Source organism: Syngnathus acus, chromosome 4 (assembly GCF_901709675.1).
Source record: "Syngnathus acus chromosome 4, fSynAcu1.2, whole genome shotgun sequence".
NCBI lineage: Eukaryota > Metazoa > Chordata > Actinopteri > Syngnathiformes > Syngnathidae > Syngnathus > Syngnathus acus.
Genome location: NC_051090.1, coordinates 390,665 through 409,758, shown reverse-complemented (window position 1 = coordinate 409,758; position 19,094 = coordinate 390,665). Strand labels below are relative to the sequence as shown.

At 46.4% G+C, this 19,094-nt stretch overlaps 2 protein-coding genes and 1 non-coding gene across 11 annotated transcripts; 1 reads left to right on the top strand and 2 right to left on the bottom strand.

Annotated features, from left to right (window-relative positions):
• Positions 1 to 773: 773 nt before the first annotated feature.
• On the bottom strand, positions 774 to 11,398 carry LOC119122255 (glypican-5-like). 3 transcript variants are annotated; one of them, XM_037250567.1, is made up of 13 exons: positions 11,101 to 11,398; positions 10,094 to 10,255; positions 7,154 to 7,689; positions 6,745 to 6,927; positions 5,842 to 6,005; positions 5,638 to 5,697; positions 5,439 to 5,561; positions 5,280 to 5,357; positions 4,692 to 4,812; positions 2,717 to 2,852; positions 2,197 to 2,303; positions 1,977 to 2,087; positions 774 to 1,224 (listed from the first exon to the last, which is right to left on the bottom strand). In XM_037250567.1, the coding sequence occupies exons 1-12, from the start codon at positions 11,270 to 11,272 to the stop codon at positions 1,989 to 1,991; spliced, it is 1,941 nt and encodes a 646-aa protein (XP_037106462.1). In that variant the 5' UTR covers positions 11,273 to 11,398; the 3' UTR covers positions 774 to 1,224; positions 1,977 to 1,988. The 3 variants fall into 3 exon arrangements, with proteins under 3 accessions (XP_037106462.1, XP_037106461.1, XP_037106463.1); XM_037250566.1 differs by having other exon boundaries at positions 774 to 2,087; XM_037250568.1 differs by lacking the exon at positions 5,280 to 5,357 and having other exon boundaries at positions 774 to 2,087.
• A 481-nt stretch (positions 11,399 to 11,879) lies between these two features.
• Positions 11,880 to 11,952, bottom strand: trnam-cau. Its single transcript has one exon. It is a non-coding gene; the product is annotated as a tRNA-Met (tRNA).
• Positions 11,953 to 12,294: 342 nt separating this feature from the next.
• Positions 12,295 to 17,517, top strand: LOC119122261 (histone-binding protein N1/N2-like). 7 transcript variants are annotated; one of them, XR_005097823.1, is made up of 14 exons: positions 12,295 to 12,473; positions 12,818 to 12,865; positions 12,942 to 13,058; positions 13,326 to 13,406; positions 13,563 to 13,675; positions 14,622 to 14,665; positions 14,741 to 14,823; positions 14,911 to 14,984; positions 15,434 to 15,622; positions 15,739 to 15,893; positions 16,465 to 16,531; positions 16,604 to 16,687; positions 16,940 to 17,065; positions 17,350 to 17,517. XR_005097823.1 is itself a non-coding variant. In XM_037250581.1 (14 exons), the coding sequence occupies exons 1-14, from the start codon at positions 12,436 to 12,438 to the stop codon at positions 17,371 to 17,373; spliced, it is 1,233 nt and encodes a 410-aa protein (XP_037106476.1). In that variant the 5' UTR covers positions 12,296 to 12,435; the 3' UTR covers positions 17,374 to 17,517. The 7 variants fall into 7 exon arrangements, 6 of the variants coding, with proteins under 6 accessions (XP_037106479.1, XP_037106478.1, XP_037106476.1 ...); XM_037250581.1 differs by having other exon boundaries at positions 12,296 to 12,473; positions 14,747 to 14,823; positions 16,465 to 16,536; positions 16,613 to 16,687; XM_037250580.1 differs by having other exon boundaries at positions 12,296 to 12,473; positions 14,744 to 14,823; positions 16,465 to 16,536; positions 16,613 to 16,687.
• The last annotated feature ends 1,577 nt before the right edge of the window (positions 17,518 to 19,094 follow it).

The following is a 19,094-nucleotide window of genomic DNA, read 5'->3' as shown; positions in this document are numbered from 1 at the left end:
GCTCTGAGATCTGTGGAGTTAGCTCAACTGATACCTACCTGGCTGCTTCATGTAGTAAGTGTGTGAATGTTGACTGCTCGGTGTTGGCTCAGCTTAGCATATCAAAGCCGGCCGCCGGTAAAGACTTCAAATCTATTCTCAATTGTTGTTGTTCTCACACATCATTATCACGCTGATATAATGGGCTCTTTGTTTCCAAGTGCATGCCAGCCAAGCACCAAAGCATGAAGATGTCAAGGAAGAATCAACGCTGGGAAGGAAGCCTGTTGGAACCTGCATTCAACTTTGGGAGTCCAAATATGTTTTTCACAAGCTCATTTTGGGTGGCAGACCGTAAATCACATGAGTGACATTTAGATCGGGATAGTGTATCACTGCAGTGCAGAGGCAGCGAAAATAATCATCAATGGCTGTTCTAAAACACGCACGCACGCCAGGAAACCATCAATCTTATAAATGATGAAGCTATGTCTCATTTAATACCTTACCTGCCACTCAAGATAAAATCTCTTGGCTACTACCAATAAACATTGACATGATGGCATGAGAGTGAATTATTGGCTGGCTTCCAGGCCAACACAAGAAGAAAAAAGCTCATCTTATTAAAGCACTCACTTATTGCAAAGGTGAGACAAAAATGTACATTGTCATTTATATATATATATATATATATATATATATATATATATATATTGAATCCGTTCAGAGAAGTCATTTGTATTTTCTTCAGGCAGCCCCACGTCTTCCACACAATGACGAATAAACAAATGAGCTCAGATTCAACATTTTATTGATGAAGTCAAAAGATCCAACAGAATTCAGGCAAACATGTTCAAATGTAGTCAGAAATACATTTCTTCAATAATAATGGCAGGTTGCTTTTCAGGCACCACGAGAAGCAGCAGCAGCAGCCGCAGTCAAACATTTCCATTGCTATTAGTATCTGGCAGGATGGATGTTAATGATACCTTGAAGAAGTCAGGCCCCCCCCCCCCCCCCCGCTGACAGATGTGCAAAATGTCCTTCAGCTGCTTAACTGGCAGCCTTTGGAATATATTCATCAGTATTCAACTTGTCTACCTTGCTGCTTTGCACGCTTCGGGGAGAGCTAGCGTTGGCTCTATATTACCAGATGAAGATTGTGTGGCGCCACTTCCATCATGTTTGGAAAATTGGGACAGGCTGATGGAGTCGATCAAATTTGTCGAGAAGCCTGTCGTCCCTCTTATTTGGAAAGAAGAGGGCAGCCGTTGAAATCAAGAAAAGATGAGTGCTGTCAAAGAAATGCTTGTCTTCAAAGGAATAGCTCCCTAGATTGAGTTCCTTCCTTCTATGCTTCTTTTGAGTGAAGAGGGCCAGGAGAAAACAGAAGAACAATATGTGCCTTGTATTGATATTGAATGGCGACAAAAGTAAAAGGTTTGTTTTGACCACTAATGCCATTTGTTGGGTAGGATTGACTAAAAGGCCTCTGCTTTCAATCATTCAGCGTTTGCATTTCATGAACAGGATCATTACTTCAAATGATTGGTCATAAGGCACTATGAATGTCTCTTCTACCTCTTTTGAAATCATGGTGTTTTTTTTCCATTTCTGGGTTGCATGAATGAATCACATTTCTATAACGACAAACTATAGCGGTCCTGGATCTTATCAGTGTGTTTAAAAAAAGTGCAATTAATACCTACAGGGGACCTACTATTTATACAAAAACAAATCATAAAGTCTTTATATAAATATATAATATATAGATTTGTATTTACACCTCTTGAAAAAAGTAGTGCTTTGCCATCTGTTCTCGAAGAGTTAAATACTACAAGTGAGCAGAGAGGTCAGTGCAAGTCATAGCAAATGCTCCATCAATAGTTCATCTTCCACCATGATGACAATTATCATTGTTGTGAAGATGAGCGACAGCTTTTAAACGCAGGCTCGTCGTTTTAAAGTCGCACGCACGCACGCACGCCCAGACTCACTCATTTTGCAGCTTAACGGCTCTGCAATTGCGACAGCAGCAACGGGACGGCGGCCAAGCTCAAATGCAGTCGTTCCACAGTCGGCGCGCTGGCCGATCCTCTAACGGCCACCTGATATGTGAAGAAGGCAAGAGGGAAGAGGCCAATACAAGGGGAAGAAGGTTGCCATCAGTCACTTCCATTTTCAAAGCCATTCCGTTGCGACGATGCCATCACCTACCAGTGGGGGAGAGTCCAGATGAGGAGGAATGTGCTGGGGAGGGGGAAGACCAGCCCTGTCCTCCCTCACCGGACTGCGGCCACTGGGGAAATCATACGGGTCCATACCTAAACATACAAGCGTGGATATTGCTGGGATTGAGTCAATATTCTTTGCAATATTATGGATGGAGAGAGAGAGAGAGAGAGAGAGAGAGAGAGAGAGAGACAGGATCATGCTGGTCGGAGTAGAAAAAAATCAATCATGGTGAATGACCGAGATGAGGAAAATGAGAAATGAGCAAATGAAAGCTGAACAGAGGAAAGGACTCTCCTCTCACACCATTGTGACATGTTATCATGATGACAAATATGCATCTGATACATCACAAGTAAGGTGGGCACGTTTGAGCTGGAGAGAGAGGCCAGAGAAAAGGCTGATGTGCTTCATGCTTCAAATCGGATCCAAATACATTTGGCAAAGTACGAATGTCCAATCAATGTGGAAAATACAGATGGGGGGGAAAAGAATGAAACCTCACCGGATGCTTCACAGCCATCTTCATCATCACAATCATCTCCACTGGCCCTTTCCTTTTCTGTTTGTGCACTCCCTCCGTCCTCTTCCTCACCTTTTCTTGCGGTTTGGTGCGCCCGGCCGAGCTCCGCTAAAAGTTCCTAAACACGCATTAACACGAGTGCATATTTCACAAGTCACAACAGTCCTCGAGTGAGAGCTCAACATTTATGTAGTACCTATTTGATGGAGTACACGTATATTCATCCACATTGATTGACTGTGAATGTTTTCAAGAGTGACGGATTGGATATGTACTATCTGCTGATCGAATCATTTTGCTTGCACATCATAAGACACAAATCTTTCTCATTGTGCTTCAGTCACCACTATAAGTGTGGATGAACCAACCAACCAACCAACCAACCAACCAACCAACCAACCAACCAACCAACCAACCAACCAACCAACCAACCAACCAACCAACCAACCAACCCACCAACCCACCAACCCACCAACCCACCAACCCACCAACCCACCAACTCCTGCATTCCCTGCATGTGACCTTTGCACCCAGAACAAATTTCATGTGAGCGCACTTCTAATGAAACCTTCACCGGCCGCGTTGTCACGCTCCGTCATTTCAGAAATAAGATGGCCGCAGAGCAGCCAGGCCACTGACCTTTCCTGCTTCTCACAAGGTTGATTGCGCTTGTACACACAAATTGCAATTGCGAGTGACTAAACTAACGGAATCCCATTAGGCCGGCCCCAAACGGGGCCCGCTGCTCCAAAGGTCTCATGAAGAGAGGAAGATGAGAGAGGCCAGGCAAAGACGAGCCACAATCACGTACGTGGGTCGGCCGATAGACAATTCATATTTCACCCGTGCCTCTTTGTCATATTTAGCTCCTCCATTGACAGTCATGAATAATAATGACTGCGGCTTTGAAGGAATGGCTGTGAGGACCTGAGTGAGCCATCTTCCATTGAAGGTGACTTTGATGTCGCTTCACTCAAAGCTCACGGACAATTGGCTGTACGATAGCTTGGAAATGTCTCAAAACTAAACTGAAAATGTCTATTATATGGAAGATGTAAAAATAGCTGTATGCTTTATCATCTTATACTGCTGAGAATTTTTGCTTGGAAGGTAATATGTCAGAAGTTATCCTCACGTTGTTGTTGTAATATCTTTGGAGAATAATACTGTACCATGCAACATTTTAATCACACATAACGTGAATGGTCCATCCATAAATAAATAATGACTGGTGGCTGACTCTGCATTTTATGCGTGTAAATGCAGCATGATTAATGTCCAGCCAGCCACCCTCAAAGATGCACGGAAAGCCCTTCAACGGTGATCAGACGCACACATCAATTCCCATCAATATTTAACTCCACTAATAACGGAGCAGAATTTATTGGGTCGCCTTGAAAGTGAAAGTGCACATCCGCTTTTGTAAATGATAATTCCTATCAAAAACATCTCTTTTTTTTTCCCAGGGCATTCCAAAAGGGGAAAGGTCATTAAAGATAGGATTGGTTTGTGTTGCAAACTCGGTCACAAAGAGAATTCAAGTCAAAAGTCAAGGTACGCACGCTCGTTTGTCGAGCGGTGTCGCTGGCGAGTCTCGAACACGGGCCGTGGATGATTGATGAGCAATGACTGCAAATCCTGTCATCGTATTACCAAGCCGTCAAAAGCTTTGAGAGTGCCTGCCGCCGCATCAATCAGCTGGAATTGCCCAATGAATGTATTACTGAACGTGATGGTGACGTTTCAATGCATTGCATTAAGAAGCAGCACTCCGCTAACACAAATGAGGGTCAAGACACATGACACAAATTTGCCCTTCAAAACTTGACGGGACTTTGGTGCGTGCCATAAAGCATTTGTCGTGCGATGCCATGGCATAACCCTAACCCCAAGCGTACACATATAGTAATACATAGTATATCCAGCTTGTATGTTGCAACAGGGGTCTTGTGTGTACCTGTGTCAACCGCTCCAGTCGGTGTTTTGCCGCCCGTAGGACAGGATCAGTATTGCGGACGCTAATTTCCGGGTTGTCCCTCTGTGCTTTCAAAGTGCTGGCAACCACGCGACCTGCATAACTACAGCATTAGGTAGATTAGGTTACTTGGATTAATAAGAGCTCATGGCTTCTTCGTAAAATGGATGGATGGATAGATGGATAGAGATAGGTAGATAGATAGATAGATAGATAGATAGATAGATAGATAGATAGATAGATAGATAGATAGATAGATAGATAGATAGATAGATAGATAGATAGATAGTAGATAGATAGATAGATAGATAGATAGATAGATAGATAGATAGATAGATAGATAGATAGATAGATAGATAGATAGATAGATAGATAGATAGATAGATAGATAGATAGATAGATAGATAGATAGATAGATAGATAGAAGTAGAAAAGCGCCTCATCCGCTGAAATGTTGACAATGAATAGTGTTGGAAATAAATCAAGTGCACAAGCAAGCACAAGTCGAGCGAAAATGATTACAATAGAGATCGAGATCTGTTCCAAGGGAGTGTTGCATGGTGGAGATACACCTGAGGGGGAACGACAATATGTGGAATGTCAACAGCCAGACTGGCCTGGTGGTCAAAATCATGATGAGGCTTCTCTCTAGTGGAATACATTCGCTATTACACTCCAATCAGAGTCAACGCACGGTTCTCGGTTGACTGCGGCAGCACGTACGTTTACCTCTCCACAACGTCTCGGCCGCTCCAACACGTGTGCTGCTCGACCTCCGTCTCACTTTCACAAAGCATCGCAGGGAGCTCGGAGAAAAACAACTGGTAGCGCTGAATAGAGCCCTCAAACTCCCTGAAAGCAATTTGGGGTTTTGTTTGAAGGTGCTGCACTTCCAATGGCAGCGAATGGGAACGAATGCACCACCTACCTTGACAATTTCTTCAGACTGCGGCTCTTGTCACCTCTCGATCCTTTGAGAGGGAACGACCTACAGAGAGAGAATCACGTACGTGTGCTACTTGTGTGATTTCCATTCCAGTGAATTTCAACCTTGCAATGATACGTATTTACTAGTTCCAAAGAATACTCTTCTGAGATCATAAGAAGACTTTGAGCAATGTATGCACCTCACCTCTGAGTCTGGAGCTGAAGACTTGGAAAGCCCAAAGAGGTCAGGGGCGTCCTCTTTGAGGCTCTTTGCATCATCCGCCCAGTAGCTTTGGAGACATGGGAGGTGTTGGGATGTCCGCTTATCATCACGGGACCAGCTGCGTGTGACCCGCACACCTTCTCGACCTGAGGAGAGCAACGAGGATGGAAAAAAGAAGGATCCCTTTTAAATATCTACCTCGCGTGCCGACGCCTGACCTGTGTCTTTTCTTCGGCTGATCGAAAAGACCCATGAGAAAAAAGAACAGAAAAAAATCGGTTTCAAATGATTTGTTGTTGGCAAAAACGATTCGCGCTTCAATTCCTAAGTTTTACACAGCCGACAAGAGTCAAGTGTCAAACCGGTTGGATGTTGGCAAAGGCGGCATTTAATGCTTTCGTAGCACCTTTGCGCGTGCGTGTTTGTTTAGCGCCCAGGAATGGACTCGGCTAAATCCACAGCGTCGTGGCGAATGTTGGCCGCATTCTCTATTGCTTCCTGCAACATTGTGTGCGGGCTGGGCGCTGTTTGTGTGTCATGTGTTTGTCCAGAGATTAGCCACAGAAACGTTCTCATCACTCAGAAGCCAGCGGCATTCTGGGTACGGGTCGTCCTGCCAACCGCGGCCTTTGTCCGATGCCGGATTTGAATTCACACGCACAAAGACTGAAGGAAAGAGCAGATTCTCTAAAGAGGGAATCTGTTTTTAGCCCATCGAGGTGCGGGGCTGGAAGGGAGGAGGAGGTCCAAGCGACAAGCTGAAAGAAGACCACAGTCCAAATGCTAATGACCGAACGAAATATGGCTGCGTTGCCAGGATTGAGCTCATTCGGTTTGATTTGAACCTGGGACAAATGTTAACGAAGGCACGTCAAATCCACTTACAATGGCAGTGATGCGTGGCCCATGCAACTGGGCGTGCAGGATGGCATCGTCGACATGATTCCGGACGGCCAACAGCGCCAGCTCCATGCTGTTGTGGTTGCTGCTGGTCGCTAACGTCGCAGCTAATCTTTGGAGCAACAGGACCAAACTTCTCCAGGGTGCAGCAAGTTCAGATATCCCCACCTGAAATAAAGACGAAGGTTGACGACCGAGCCACCGTTGGAGAGGACAGACGGCTGAAGCGCCGTTTCACTTTGGGGTCCAGAATTTGGGAATCGCGTTAACCCCGAAAGCCAAAGTCTCGGACGTGTCGTCGAATCGAATCGGAGCCGAGCGTACCGGTCGGTGGACGGGGAAAGGGTTGCGTCGGGAAGAGTGTATCCGGACAGACGGAAAGGGGTCAACTTACCAGACATCCTCTCATAACATTAACACAGAGTCCGCTACAGGGCCTGATCAATGTCAGACCTCTGCAATGGGAGCAATACCGCATCCTCACTAAGCCCCGGCCACACTCTCGGGATAACGTGGCCTTTTCCGTGGCATCCACCACGTCCCCGGCCGATCGGAGCAATCGACTCAGAGTTCGGCCCGCTCGGAGCGCACGAGAAAGACTGGCGAGCAGAAAGGGAGGGTGGGGCCCAAAGGGACTGACATCCTGCCGCGTCATCCGCAGGCACTCTTCCTGAGCGGAAAAAGAGGGAGGCGACGGCTGGCCCATTCCAGGGTTGAGAAGTCGCCCGTAGACCAGTGGGAAGAGCTCGTTGAAGAAGGTCCCCACCGCTAGTTCCAACGAGGGCTCGGGCTCCCCCGAGAGATGGCCACGAATGTCATTGAAAAGCTGAAGCACGTGCGGCCGACACTCTGATGCCAGGCTGGAGTAGGCGCTGTCAAACAAGTTGCTGGTCAAATTCGATGTAAAGGAGACCAGGGAATCAAAGGTGTCTGGAGAAACCACAAAACAGATTATTAGCAAAGGCATTTGTCAAATCATGTACAAATTTCATGTACGAATACGCTGTTTCCATGTCCATAGACTGACGGATGGAAATGTCCATTTTCTCTCAAAGACAACCGCACAGCATCTCAACCTTTGATACTGCCGCCGCCGCCGTCACATTCTTTTTGCCGAGTGTTTACGTAGCCCGATGTTGGATGACGTGTGCGCCCCAGAAGATTTCTTCAAGGTTGCATATTTCGACCGACAGCAACAACACATGATAGCCCCGATACCAATTTAGCCTGCTCAGCAAGCCTCTCCAGTAGCAAGTGTGCCTCAGATGCTGTCTTGTCATTCTTCTCTCCATTCCCTTCTCATGCTGCCTTTTGAACAGGAGCTGCCAAAGTGCTACAGCAATGCACGGGCCCTAACCTGTAGCGCCTAACCTTTGTCCGGGCACTACGAGGCACCTCAGTCAGCCAATTGTACTTACAGTTTCCCTATCCGGGCGTCTACTCCAAATCTTACTTGTTGACCAAAATGGGCCCAAATTGGGAAGATGGTGTTTTCGACAGTCTAAATCTCCAAATATGTAAGTGTCCGAGTGGTGAAAAGCTTCCACTCCACTCCCACCCCAATCACCTAGGCCCTGATTTCTTTCCTTCTTGCATGTCTGATTAGCCATCCAAATAGAGTAATCCAAAATAGCTTAAGTTATCAAATTGTCATCAGCCAACACATGATAATGAGCCTGACCTGTTCACTGCACTGCCCCCCCCCATCTGCAGTGACTGTATGACAACAGCGTGTGCCTATGTTTGAAACTTGCCATTTAAACACGCTGATGTCAATCTAATGGCATCCCAACACACACACACACACACACACACACACACAGCCAACTGGGAGAGGAAAGGAAGAGAGAGAGAGAGAGAGAGAGACACCTAATTATGTGTGACTTTCAGCACCTCATGGGTCACTTACACATTTGGGTGTGTTCAAACAACTTTGTACAGCTGCAAGCACCTGGCGAGCGAGCTGTCAACATAATCGTGCTTGCTCTGTCATGCAACACAAATCATCGCATTTCAATTACAGCGTATTATACCTCTGTGTGCACTTTCTTTTTTTATCATCTGAGCAGAAAGGGTTATCGAAAAAAATAATAATAAGGATCAATTCAATACGCTTTCAGTAGCGTACTGGCTGTGAACGTCTGCTCTTGATATGTTTGCATGCATGCCCATGCCTTGGCAATGCTTACTCAAACACAAACAGCATCGAGTGACAAGGCCAAAACTCCTGGGCTCTCTCGCCACGTGTCCTTCTCTCCGGTCTGGGTGATGTGGGTGATAGGGCAACGGGGTCTTCCACGTGCAGACCGAGTGCAGGCGGGATTGGGAGCGGCTGGAAACAGAGCCTGATGACTACAAGCGCTCTGGGCATGTTTCACTTACTTAGTGGGCTATAATGAGAGCCTTCGGATTGCTTGAGAGACAGCTAATGTGAGCGTGTGTGTGTCCAATCAATTAGACCCCAAATTCTTCTTTCATTAGGCTCCACCTCATCAGACGGGAAAGATGAGTTGAACGCCACCATTGCATATTATATTTAGCTTGGAATATTTAGCAGACACTTTTCCTCACGAATGGCGAATTTAGCTCGATTGATAATGTCTGCCTCATTATCCACGGAGCTGAGAAAAAGGGAGGACAAAGACTAGAACTTGTTTGCTCTGTCTGTCTGGGTCTCATCAACGCAAACCATCTAATAATGTGTGCAGCCCATGCGTATCCCACGCACGCACGCACGCACGCTCGCACGCACACAAGTACTGGTGAGAGAAAAGTGGACAAGCAGAGTATTCTCCCTCCTATTGAGAGCGGGCGGCTGTTGCCCGTGACAACAACGCTTTGGTGGGGATACGCGTTGAATGTAAACATTCTTCAGCCCTTGCACTCTCGTCGGTCACGAACAAAAGCTAATTATGGCACGCAGATTGACACAGAAAGCCAAGAGAAAGATAGTAAGCAGTAAGTTTTCCACTTCCCTTCTCTCTCAAGGGACATCAGTTGTTTGTTTGGCTAGCCACTGTGGCGCCCCACTAACTAAACTGGCCTCACACCATCAAAGAGACACAAACGAGCTACGTATTTCATGACGGACGCACAAAGTCAGCATGACATAGGGCTCGCTCGGGTCCTGGAAGTACTTGACGCAATTGTTCTTCTGTCACACAGCGATTGGGCTTGTCAATTCAACGTGCTTGTGTTTATTCAACGGATGTCATCTCTTGACGTTTTACGGATGCGGTCTCACGGTCGGTTAGCGCATCTATCCGCCCCCCCGGTTCTGAGGCCGGATGGTCAAATTTCATCATCGGCCTTCCGTTCGCCTGGTCTACCTCACCTTGGTAGGCTTTGCTGTGTCCGGCAATCAGGTACTTGAGCTCAAAGCTGAAGGATCGAATCTTCTGCTGAGTCTCGCTGCGAACGGCGGCCATGTAACCGTCTTCCATCTTACTGGTACAGCACCCGAGACCAGAGTGGACACACACTCTGAGGGAATCATCTGAGTGGACGACAAACACATTTAGCATTCGTTTTGGGTGGGTGCTCACCACAAGCGCCTAACATCAGCAAGAGAAAAAAACAAATCGGCAAGCAGAATTGCGTGTACATGCGCAGTGTGTGAGATGTTTTCCAAAGTGGCAAGCAGCTGACGAAGATCAAGGGGGAGAGGGATGACAGGACAGGAATGGACTGTACACCAAGGTATGCACCATGCACACACACGCACGAAAATCCACCCACACCGTTTCGGTCTTTCCATATGATTTGTGAATCGATTTCCACAATGATTCCGAGCCACTTCCCCACACTATTTATGAATGAAAGCAAACGACGTACGTACATTGAAGTCAGTCGCTTTTTCAACCAGGGATGCCGCTGATACAGTAAGAAAAAAAGAAAATTGGATGCTATCTTGATCAACAACTCCATATAGTATGTGGAAACAACAGCGCCTGGACTTTCGATTTGGACAATATACGTATTCACTTCAAGTCCTATGCCAAAGCAACGTGCGTCATTTTCAAGAGAAATTCTGGCCCACCAAAAGGATGATGCCCTCAATTAGGAATTTGCCATTGGGTTACCAAAGAGTCTAAACTCACAGTTTGTTTCATGATACGTAATTTGTCACCAAATGATTCGTTTTTGGAAATCAATTGGAAAATATTCATAACTTTGCATGCATTCTGCAAAAGATAATCAACAGATAGAGATTTGGAAAGAGAGAGAGAGAGAGAGAGAGAGAGAGAGAGAGAGAGAGAGGAGTGCATTTAATTTGCAGATTTGTGCATGTCCATCCAATGGTCAAGCTCTGATGTCCCATCATGAAGGTGATTTACTGACCTGTTTGGGGACTGTCTGGCACCAGTTCCACCGGGCCTATTTGGCGCATCATGTATGCTGTCTTCACCTCATGACAGCTGTCGGCATCGGCTGATCTACAGCCAGGTGTTGAAGCTAAGTAGAAAAAAATCACCCAGCACAAATCCACGTTTTGTAAGACAGCACGGGACATTGCAACATCTCAGAGAGTCAAGCTAACGAAAGGTGGCCACCGGATGACTACCGAAGCATTCCACTGGCCACTGTATGATAGAGTGAGTCGAGGTGAAGCCCGAGACTGCCTGGAGCCCACTCTAAGGCTCAGGCGCACCCCACCCCAACCCACCATCTCTCTCTCTCTCTCGCTCTCGCTCTCGCTCTCTCTCTCGCTCTCTCCGTTTCCTAATTGTCCTGCGCATTGAAATGTTTTCAACTGCATCAATTGATGAGAACCCGACTGAAAACACAACCCGTATGAGAAAACGACTGAAGGGTGAGTTAAAAGTTATTTCCCGGTTGATCTTGATCCACATATTCTACTCCGTTTTACTATGGTAGCTGTTTTCTGAATAAAAAAAAGTTGGAACAAAATTGAGCATGGGTACCACCTACTGATTCCTCTGTGACATCACACTATTACACTCTGTACTAGAGTGTATTCTTTGATTTATTTAGATGAGTTACTTATTGGATTCGTAAAGAAGGAAAGCGTAAGTTAACATTGGCGCAATTGCTGCGTTTACAAATGAGGCAAATGAAAGTCATCTCCGTAAATACAATAGGGAAGATCAAAAATTCCTTGCCCCGAGTGAGGATCGAACTCACGACCTTCAGATTATGAGACTGACGCGCTGCCTACTGCGCTATCGAGGCATGTGAAGGCTGCTTGGTCGGTTGCTCACTTTTATGATGAAAAGCCAAAAACAACGCATGAGCTGTACCAAGCACATTTATTGCTACATGATGGCATGAATCCCGTATCCTAAACCCAAACTAGCTGAACAAAAATGCATTATGCACCAGTGAATGTGTTCATAAAAAGGGCTCGCGCAAACAGTTATGATCGATAGGCACTTTTTTTCATATAGGACTTGATCCTCAAAGTGCTGCGTAGGCAAGTTTATTGAAAACATAAAACAGCTGGGGTCGAAGCGAGGGATACAAATTTGTCTGTTCCCATACCCCCTGAATGCATCACGGGATGTGTGACGGTCCCTTTAAAGACAATCTCCCGCGTTCAGAGTTGAGCGGAAATAGCAAGAGTGTTTTTCCTCTATTTAAGCGCGCCAACAAAGACTGTGTGCATTGCATACGCGGCACGGTTGTGTTGCTGTAGTTCCAGCAAGCCTCCGAAAGATGTCCGAGGAAATGTCTGGCGCGTCGAGCTCTGGGAGGTAACGCTTGTTTGTCATTTTGCATTTGAATGCGCGAGCTTGATCATTGCTAACGCTGATAGCCTCGCGGATGGCTGCCATTCTTCTTCTTGTGCGCGCGTGGAATATCTGACGTAACTGCTTTGTTCCCGGCGGCAGCGCTTCAAATGCTAACACTTGACATGTAGCTAACAGTCTAGCTCGGCTACCGTGCCGTGCCGTGCCATGCCATGCCATGCCATGCCATGCCATGCCATGACTCGAAGGGGGGCCATGCCATGCCATGACTCGAAGGGGGGACGTGAATGGCCTCCACGTCATTGATCTTGCCAAGTGACTGAACGTGCGTTAAATGTGTTTGACAGTGGCGTGGATGAGAAGCCGTGCTCGTCGTCAGCACCTGCAACAGACCGGTGAGTGTGTGCGCACGCGCGCGTCCTTCTCGCTGGGCCTTGTGGAACACGGACAGCAACGTGTATGTTTGTGCAGCTGTTCTGGTGACGTCATGGAGGAGGCAAAGAAGCTCATCGGCAAAGGCAACAGACATCTCGTGATGGGTGACATTGTCGCTGCAGTCCGTGTCTTTCAGGATGCATGCGGCATGTTGTAAGTCCACGTTTGGGAAACGGAAAGCTGCAATCTACTCACTGTTACCTTGTATTCTGACTGTCTGCTGTATGCACACTTGCTCCATTTTTGCTCCTCTTATTTGTTTATTATTTATTCATTGTTTGTGCCTTCTTGTTTTTATTTTTTGTGTTGTATGTATATTGTGTACTATGTCTTGTCACCGTGGGAACGTCATTTCGATTTCTTTGTGTCTTGGCATGTGAAGAAATTGACAATAAAGCAGACTTTGACTTTGACTTTGAGAGCTGCCAGGTATGGAGACACAGCAGATGAATGTGGTGAGGCCTTCTTCCTGTGTGGGAAGTCCCTACTTGAGCTTGCCAGGTAATCAAAGTTGCAAGTAGTTACCATGTTATCTTAATTGCTCACTTCCTGTCACGCTCTACACACTAGTACTGTTTGTCTTTGTTAGTCCGTGATAAATGAAGAAAGCCAAGAGTTTTGTTTTACTATCACATTGACTGCATTTATGTCTGTTAGGTTGGAGAGCACAGTCCTTGGAAATGCCCTGGTAGGAGTCCCAGAAGAATCTGATGATGATGATGAGGAGCAGCCCAGTAACTCAAATATTGAGAGTGCCAATGACCTTGACGGTAAGGATCAGCCTACGAAATCATTGACATCTCACCCCCTGTAGCAGATAGAAATGTCATTCCAAAAACATTGAGAGCTTGCACAATTTTTCAAAATTCTACCTTTCTCCTCAGGGACGTTGGGGGCGTTTGAAACTGTTTAGTGCGCCATCCGGACTCAAAGCCTTTAATATCTTCTTCCACAAACATATGTTTTAGCCACAAATCCCAAACTAACTAAGAGTTCCCCTCGTTCCATTGTCTGACAGTCAGCCTCGCATGAAATCCAGTTCAAGAAAGACTCAGTTTAATATTGGAATCTTTACTAGTAATCTTGTCCGAATTGAAGGGCTACACGGGTCCAAAAGGCCCACGTTCCATAACCACAGGAGCGTTAGTGCAAATCTTCTTTGGTGGAAAAGAAGCCAACCTAATGTCCTACATGCCACTCTGGTGCAGAAAACACTCGCGATGAGCTTCGAAAGCAGGTGTATGATGCAATGGCGGCCGAGCCCGAGGCGGCACGCTGTCGCGTGGAGAGCGGCACAGAGGTGAAGCTGCAAAATGGACTCGCAGAGTCGCCGACAGAACAAGCTGGAGCCCACTCTGGAAAGCCCTTTCACTTCCAATTGAATGGAGGAGCAAAGAGCGCGGCTGAGGAAGCTCAAGTCAACGGAGTAGCAAACGGCACTGGGGGGACGGCCGAGTCTCCCGAAAATGAAGCTGTGGCCAAGACTGAAGACGCTGAGGCTGAGGAAAGCAGCGACTCCAAACCTGAGAAAGAAGCAGAGGGCAGGCAGTAGAGCTTTTGATGCAGTTGCATGATGAGGCAGCACCATCCTGGGTGTGGTTATTTTTTAACAGTTCACATGCTGGTGTTAAAGGGAACGCTCAAATATTTCTACTCTACCTTGAGTTCATTTGCACCTTTTGTGGCTGCTTGTAAATATGACTCCTTTTCTCCCAGATGAAGACGACGATGATGGGGAAGTGGACAAAAATGGTGACAAGGTATTTTGAGTTTTGGAAATGCCGCCTTTTGTTCAAGTGAAATTGTAATCCTTTCTTTGTATGGCACTATGTCAGGAGGAGGAGGAGGAGGATGACGACGTTGACAATCTGCAATTGGCTTGGGAAATGCTGGAGGTGGCCAAGGTCATCTTTAAGAGGCAAGGTGCCATCCATCCATCCATCCGTGCGCTATTTGCGTTGCTCTTGCTCGCTTTCACCTACCTTTTTTGTCTGAATTGCTTCAGAAAGGAAAACAAAGAGCAGCAGCTCATGGCAGCCCAGACCTTGTTGAAACTTGGAGAAGTTGGCGCAGAAGCAGGTATGCTTGATGTTGTTAGAGCTTTGAGTTGGGGCCTTTTTGTGCTGAGCATGTTGGAGGAGCCGCTGCAACTGAAAGTGAACTGACTGAGGTCATTACTGTATACAGAAACAAGACGGCACGTTTTGTTTTGTTCCCCTCGTAATGTGGAGGGCCAGATGTCATTGGTGGCGGGCTGCTACTTGACTGCCCACTCGTGCTTCGCCAGTGAAATGAAAATGGGCTTTGTGGCAATTGTAAACATTTGAACGGCATAACACTACTCCACTGGTATCTTCCTGTTGTGGGAACAAAAACATTAAAACCGTAGATTGGGTCGATGTTCGTTTTGCTGCTGCAACCCGGAACTGTGTGACTTTGGAATATTTGCTATTCGTGAGTGACCTAGAAGTTGTATTTGGCTTTTCAAACGATGACCTCGTTTGTGTCGACTCCCGTCCGTCCCAAAGGAAACTATCCTCAGGCGCTGGAAGATTTCCAGGAATGTTTGGCCCTGCAGCTCAAGCACCTTCCTCCTCACAGTCGTCTGCTGGCCGAGACGTATTACCATGTCGCCGCCATGCATTGCTACATGGACCAGTATGGGCAGGCCGTTCAACACTACAACAGCTCCGTAAAAGTGATTGAAACCCGCTTGGGTAAGACTGCGCATTTTCTTTGACGACACAAAAAATCCTTTGCCGCGTCAAGGCCAAATACTTGACCAGGAGTCCAACGCACCAGTGCTGCAGTGCTGATAGTAGACTTTGTATAGCCATGTTGCAGAACTTGATTGCTGCGGCGGAGAGCACCGAAGAGGCGACCACCGAGATGGAAGAACTGAAGCAGCTTCTGCCAGACATTAGAGAAAAAATCGAAGATGCTGAAGAAATCCACAAAACAGACAGTGCTGCCATCCAACAGACGCTTGTAGGTCCACAGTAAAATAAACACAATGCTCAACGTTTTGTGCTATTTTCTTTTTTAATGCATATTGCTTGTAAGATTATGACGCAATTTGCCAACAATTGTGTTCCACCGCAATGCAACTCCGAGCCCGACAACTGCTCATTAAAGAGAATGAAATAAAGACGGCAGGTGTCAAACTAAAAGCCCAGGAACGTGAAAAGGCAAATCATGTTGACTTCATGTTTCTAGCCAAAATACCATTGTTGCAAATTGTCTTTTTTTTTTCTTTTTTTTTTTTTTTTTTTTGCACATTCAAAGTAAACTCTAGTTTGAGTGATTGGTGTACATAGTCAGTCATGATGGGCTTCCAACGGAAACCATAACTGCAATCGAGTTGACAGAAGTTGAAGTTCTTGTTAAATATTCTCATCAGATATTGTACAATATTTTGCAGATTATCAAGCAATTTAAAATCTATGCAAGTGCAAACCTCAAGTGTTTTGGGCAGGACGGGAGAATATAACCTTAGTATTTTTTTGGACTTGGTTTTTGCCTACGCCAGCAAGCATCTAACTCTGTAACTAACCTGCAGGGCGGCGCTTCAACCTCATCAGCCTCCCGGAGTGAAAATGGCAGCTCTTCAGCCTTTGCTGGCCCCACACCGGTAAGAGTGCCGCGTTCACCGCCAAATGGTAGTCTGACCATCCGAATTCACGGTAAAACCAAATTCTCCATCGCAGAGCCCAATGAAATCGACGGATGGAGCATCATCTTCTACAGTGGCCTCAGACATTTCTCACCTAGTTAGGAAAAAGGTGAGAGCTTGACATGACAAGTTGATGGCTGCATTTAAGGAACAAAAACCTGATACTTGTATGCATTCCATGATCTTGTGTCCGTTGAATAAGGTTTGTCAATTTGTCCTGTTCTGCTGCTGCAATGTCCAAACTCATTGTCGTGTTTTGAGGGGCATGTGTCGTGGATTAGGTGGTCATGGCGCTGACGTTTTCTTTCCCCAAATCAAGGTGGAATACAGTTGAGTTTTTTTTTTGTATATGTCAACACAGAGGAAACCAGAGGAGAAGAGCCCAGTCAAGGACACTGATGCTAAGCAGGCCAAACAGGAAGCTACACTTAATGGCACTGGAGACTCTAGTGCCAACAATGGAGTTGAGGAGCAAAAATCACAGGAGGCGAGTGTCGGTCTTGGATGGATTGTTCGGCAATAGCTAGCGAGCCAGCCAGCGCTGCGAATCTTGTTGGAATGAAGCACGATTGAAGGCAATTGGTAAAGCTAAATGCCTGCTCCCTGAAGAGAACACGAATGGTGTTTTTTCTCAATGTGGAGTACACTCACACTTGTTGACATGATCAAACGTGGCGGTTTGCGTGCTTTGTGCAAAAGCACGGCTAATTTGCGTACGGGTGTCCAAGCACATGAAGCTGCAATTTGCTCATTGATTGCATTTCCTTACAGCCCGCGGTCCAGTCTTCAGCGTGAGCGGCCCCCTGGATCCTGTTTTTTCAAGACCAGCATGCTTGCCCAACTCTTCTTCTTGTAAATAAGATCCATTTTCATAGCTTTGTCTGTCCAGTTTTGTATACTTGCAGTAAACCAATTTGCAAATAAATGAATTGAAACAGATGTTGGTATTCGTTTTGTTCAAGTTCTATTTGAACAGCACAGTCCAGTTGAATTCAGTCTGAAAAGCCAATGTCTAATACATGAAAGTCATAACGGCAGCTCATTTGGTGACCAGGTTATCGTGGTCAGATAGAGTTGATTTGTGTACTTGTAGTTTTTTTGGGGGAGTATTTATACCGACCGCAATGTCAACTCCATGTCCCTTTTATACCGTCACTTGCAGCAGCACTGCTATTACATTAAGTGTTGAGGATGGGCTCAACACGAGCTGCTGCAGAGAACTAAAATATTCAGCACACACAGAGAGAGAGAGAGAGAGAGAGAGTTAAGGACTTGAACTCCTTCCTCTCTCTCTCTCTCTCTCTCTCTCTCTCTCTCTCTCTCTCTCTCTCTCTCTCGGTTCTCATGCCCATCTGTTGCTAGGCAACTATCAAATAAAGGCTCTGAAGTCAGAGGCGAGAGGGAGAAGCCGAGAATTCACAAGTACTGCAATTGGCCGCTATTTGTTTGGCTCTGCACATGATCCCATCGCAGCTTTGGCTATCCATCTGTGGATCCATTTGGACTTGTGACTCCTTGCTCCGCCATTGGGCAAGCAAGCTGGGGGCGGGCCCGCTGGTTCCCAAGGTTACCCGCGTGTGATTGACGTTCAGTCTCCTGCAGCGCAGCAGTGTATCACTGTTGCTCTGGCTTTCCTCCGGAGACTGGGAAGAAATTGGATGGCCGGGAAGAAAAGAGCAGAGCCAGAAGGATGCTTGTGATTTCAAATCTTTCCTGTATTTTTCCCTCCTTTCCTTGTGGGAAACGATGAATGCGCCGGGAGCCCTGGGAAAAGTCGGCTGAGGAAAAAGGGCTGGACGAAGAAGGTGCATTTGTTGGTGAGACTTTCCTTTCCTTTCCTTTCCTTTCCTTTGCCTTTCCTTTCTTGCCTTTCCTTTTCTTGCCTTTCCTTGCCTTGCCTGCCTTGCCTTGCCTTGCCTTGCCTTGCCTTGCCTTGCCTTGCCTTGCCTTGCCTTGCCTTGCTTGCCTTGCCTTGCCTTGCCCCCTGCCTCGCCCCCCTGCCTCGCCTCGCCATGTATTGCCTTGCCTTGCCATGTATTGCCTTGCCTTGGCTTTTTTTCTTGAGCTCTTCACACCAATGCTATTTGGTGGACTTATTGGGACAGCCTTTGACTGTTTTTCATTTTATGGATGCGTGGGAGTGAAGAAAAGGCTCTCTGCTGTGTGGGTGTTGAAATCCTTTTGACACTATCACGATTTAATAGGCCAACCACCATAAAAGATGCCAGCTCGACCAAATCCAAGTATTGTTGCAAGAATTGATCCATATGTTGGGGTTTGATGTCAAGGCTTGTCAAATATCTGCATAAGAGGAAGGAGGAGGACGACCAATTACATAATGCTTCAGGGAGCTCAACATAAATATGCAACACTTGTGTTTTGCGGCTGTTATGTGTCAAGAGTGTTTCCATTGTGTGCGTGATACACTGGGACAGACTAAATATATCAAACATAGGTGTGTGTGTGTGTGCGCGCATGGAGATGATGCCATTGGCTACTTGCACTGTAAATCCTTG

Coding starts and splice junctions, on each gene's coding strand:
- LOC119122255 (XM_037250566.1), bottom strand. CDS start 11,272: ATGTCCCGTGCTGTCTTACAAAACGTGGATTTGTGCTGGGTGATTTTT. Junction 6,006..6,744: donor GGCCACGCATCACTGCCATT/GTAAGTGGATTT, acceptor TGCTCTCCTCAG/GTCGAGAAGGTGTGCGGGTC. Junction 4,813..5,279: donor ATTGTCGTTCCCCCTCAGGT/GTATCTCCACCA, acceptor CTAATGCTGTAG/TTATGCAGGTCGCGTGGTTG.
- LOC119122261 (XM_037250579.1), top strand. CDS start 12,436: ATGTCCGAGGAAATGTCTGGCGCGTCGAGCTCTGGGAG. Junction 13,059..13,325: donor CAGGATGCATGCGGCATGTT/GTAAGTCCACGT, acceptor TTTGACTTTGAG/AGCTGCCAGGTATGGAGACA. Junction 15,894..16,464: donor CTGCCATCCAACAGACGCTT/GTAGGTCCACAG, acceptor ACTAACCTGCAG/GGCGGCGCTTCAACCTCATC.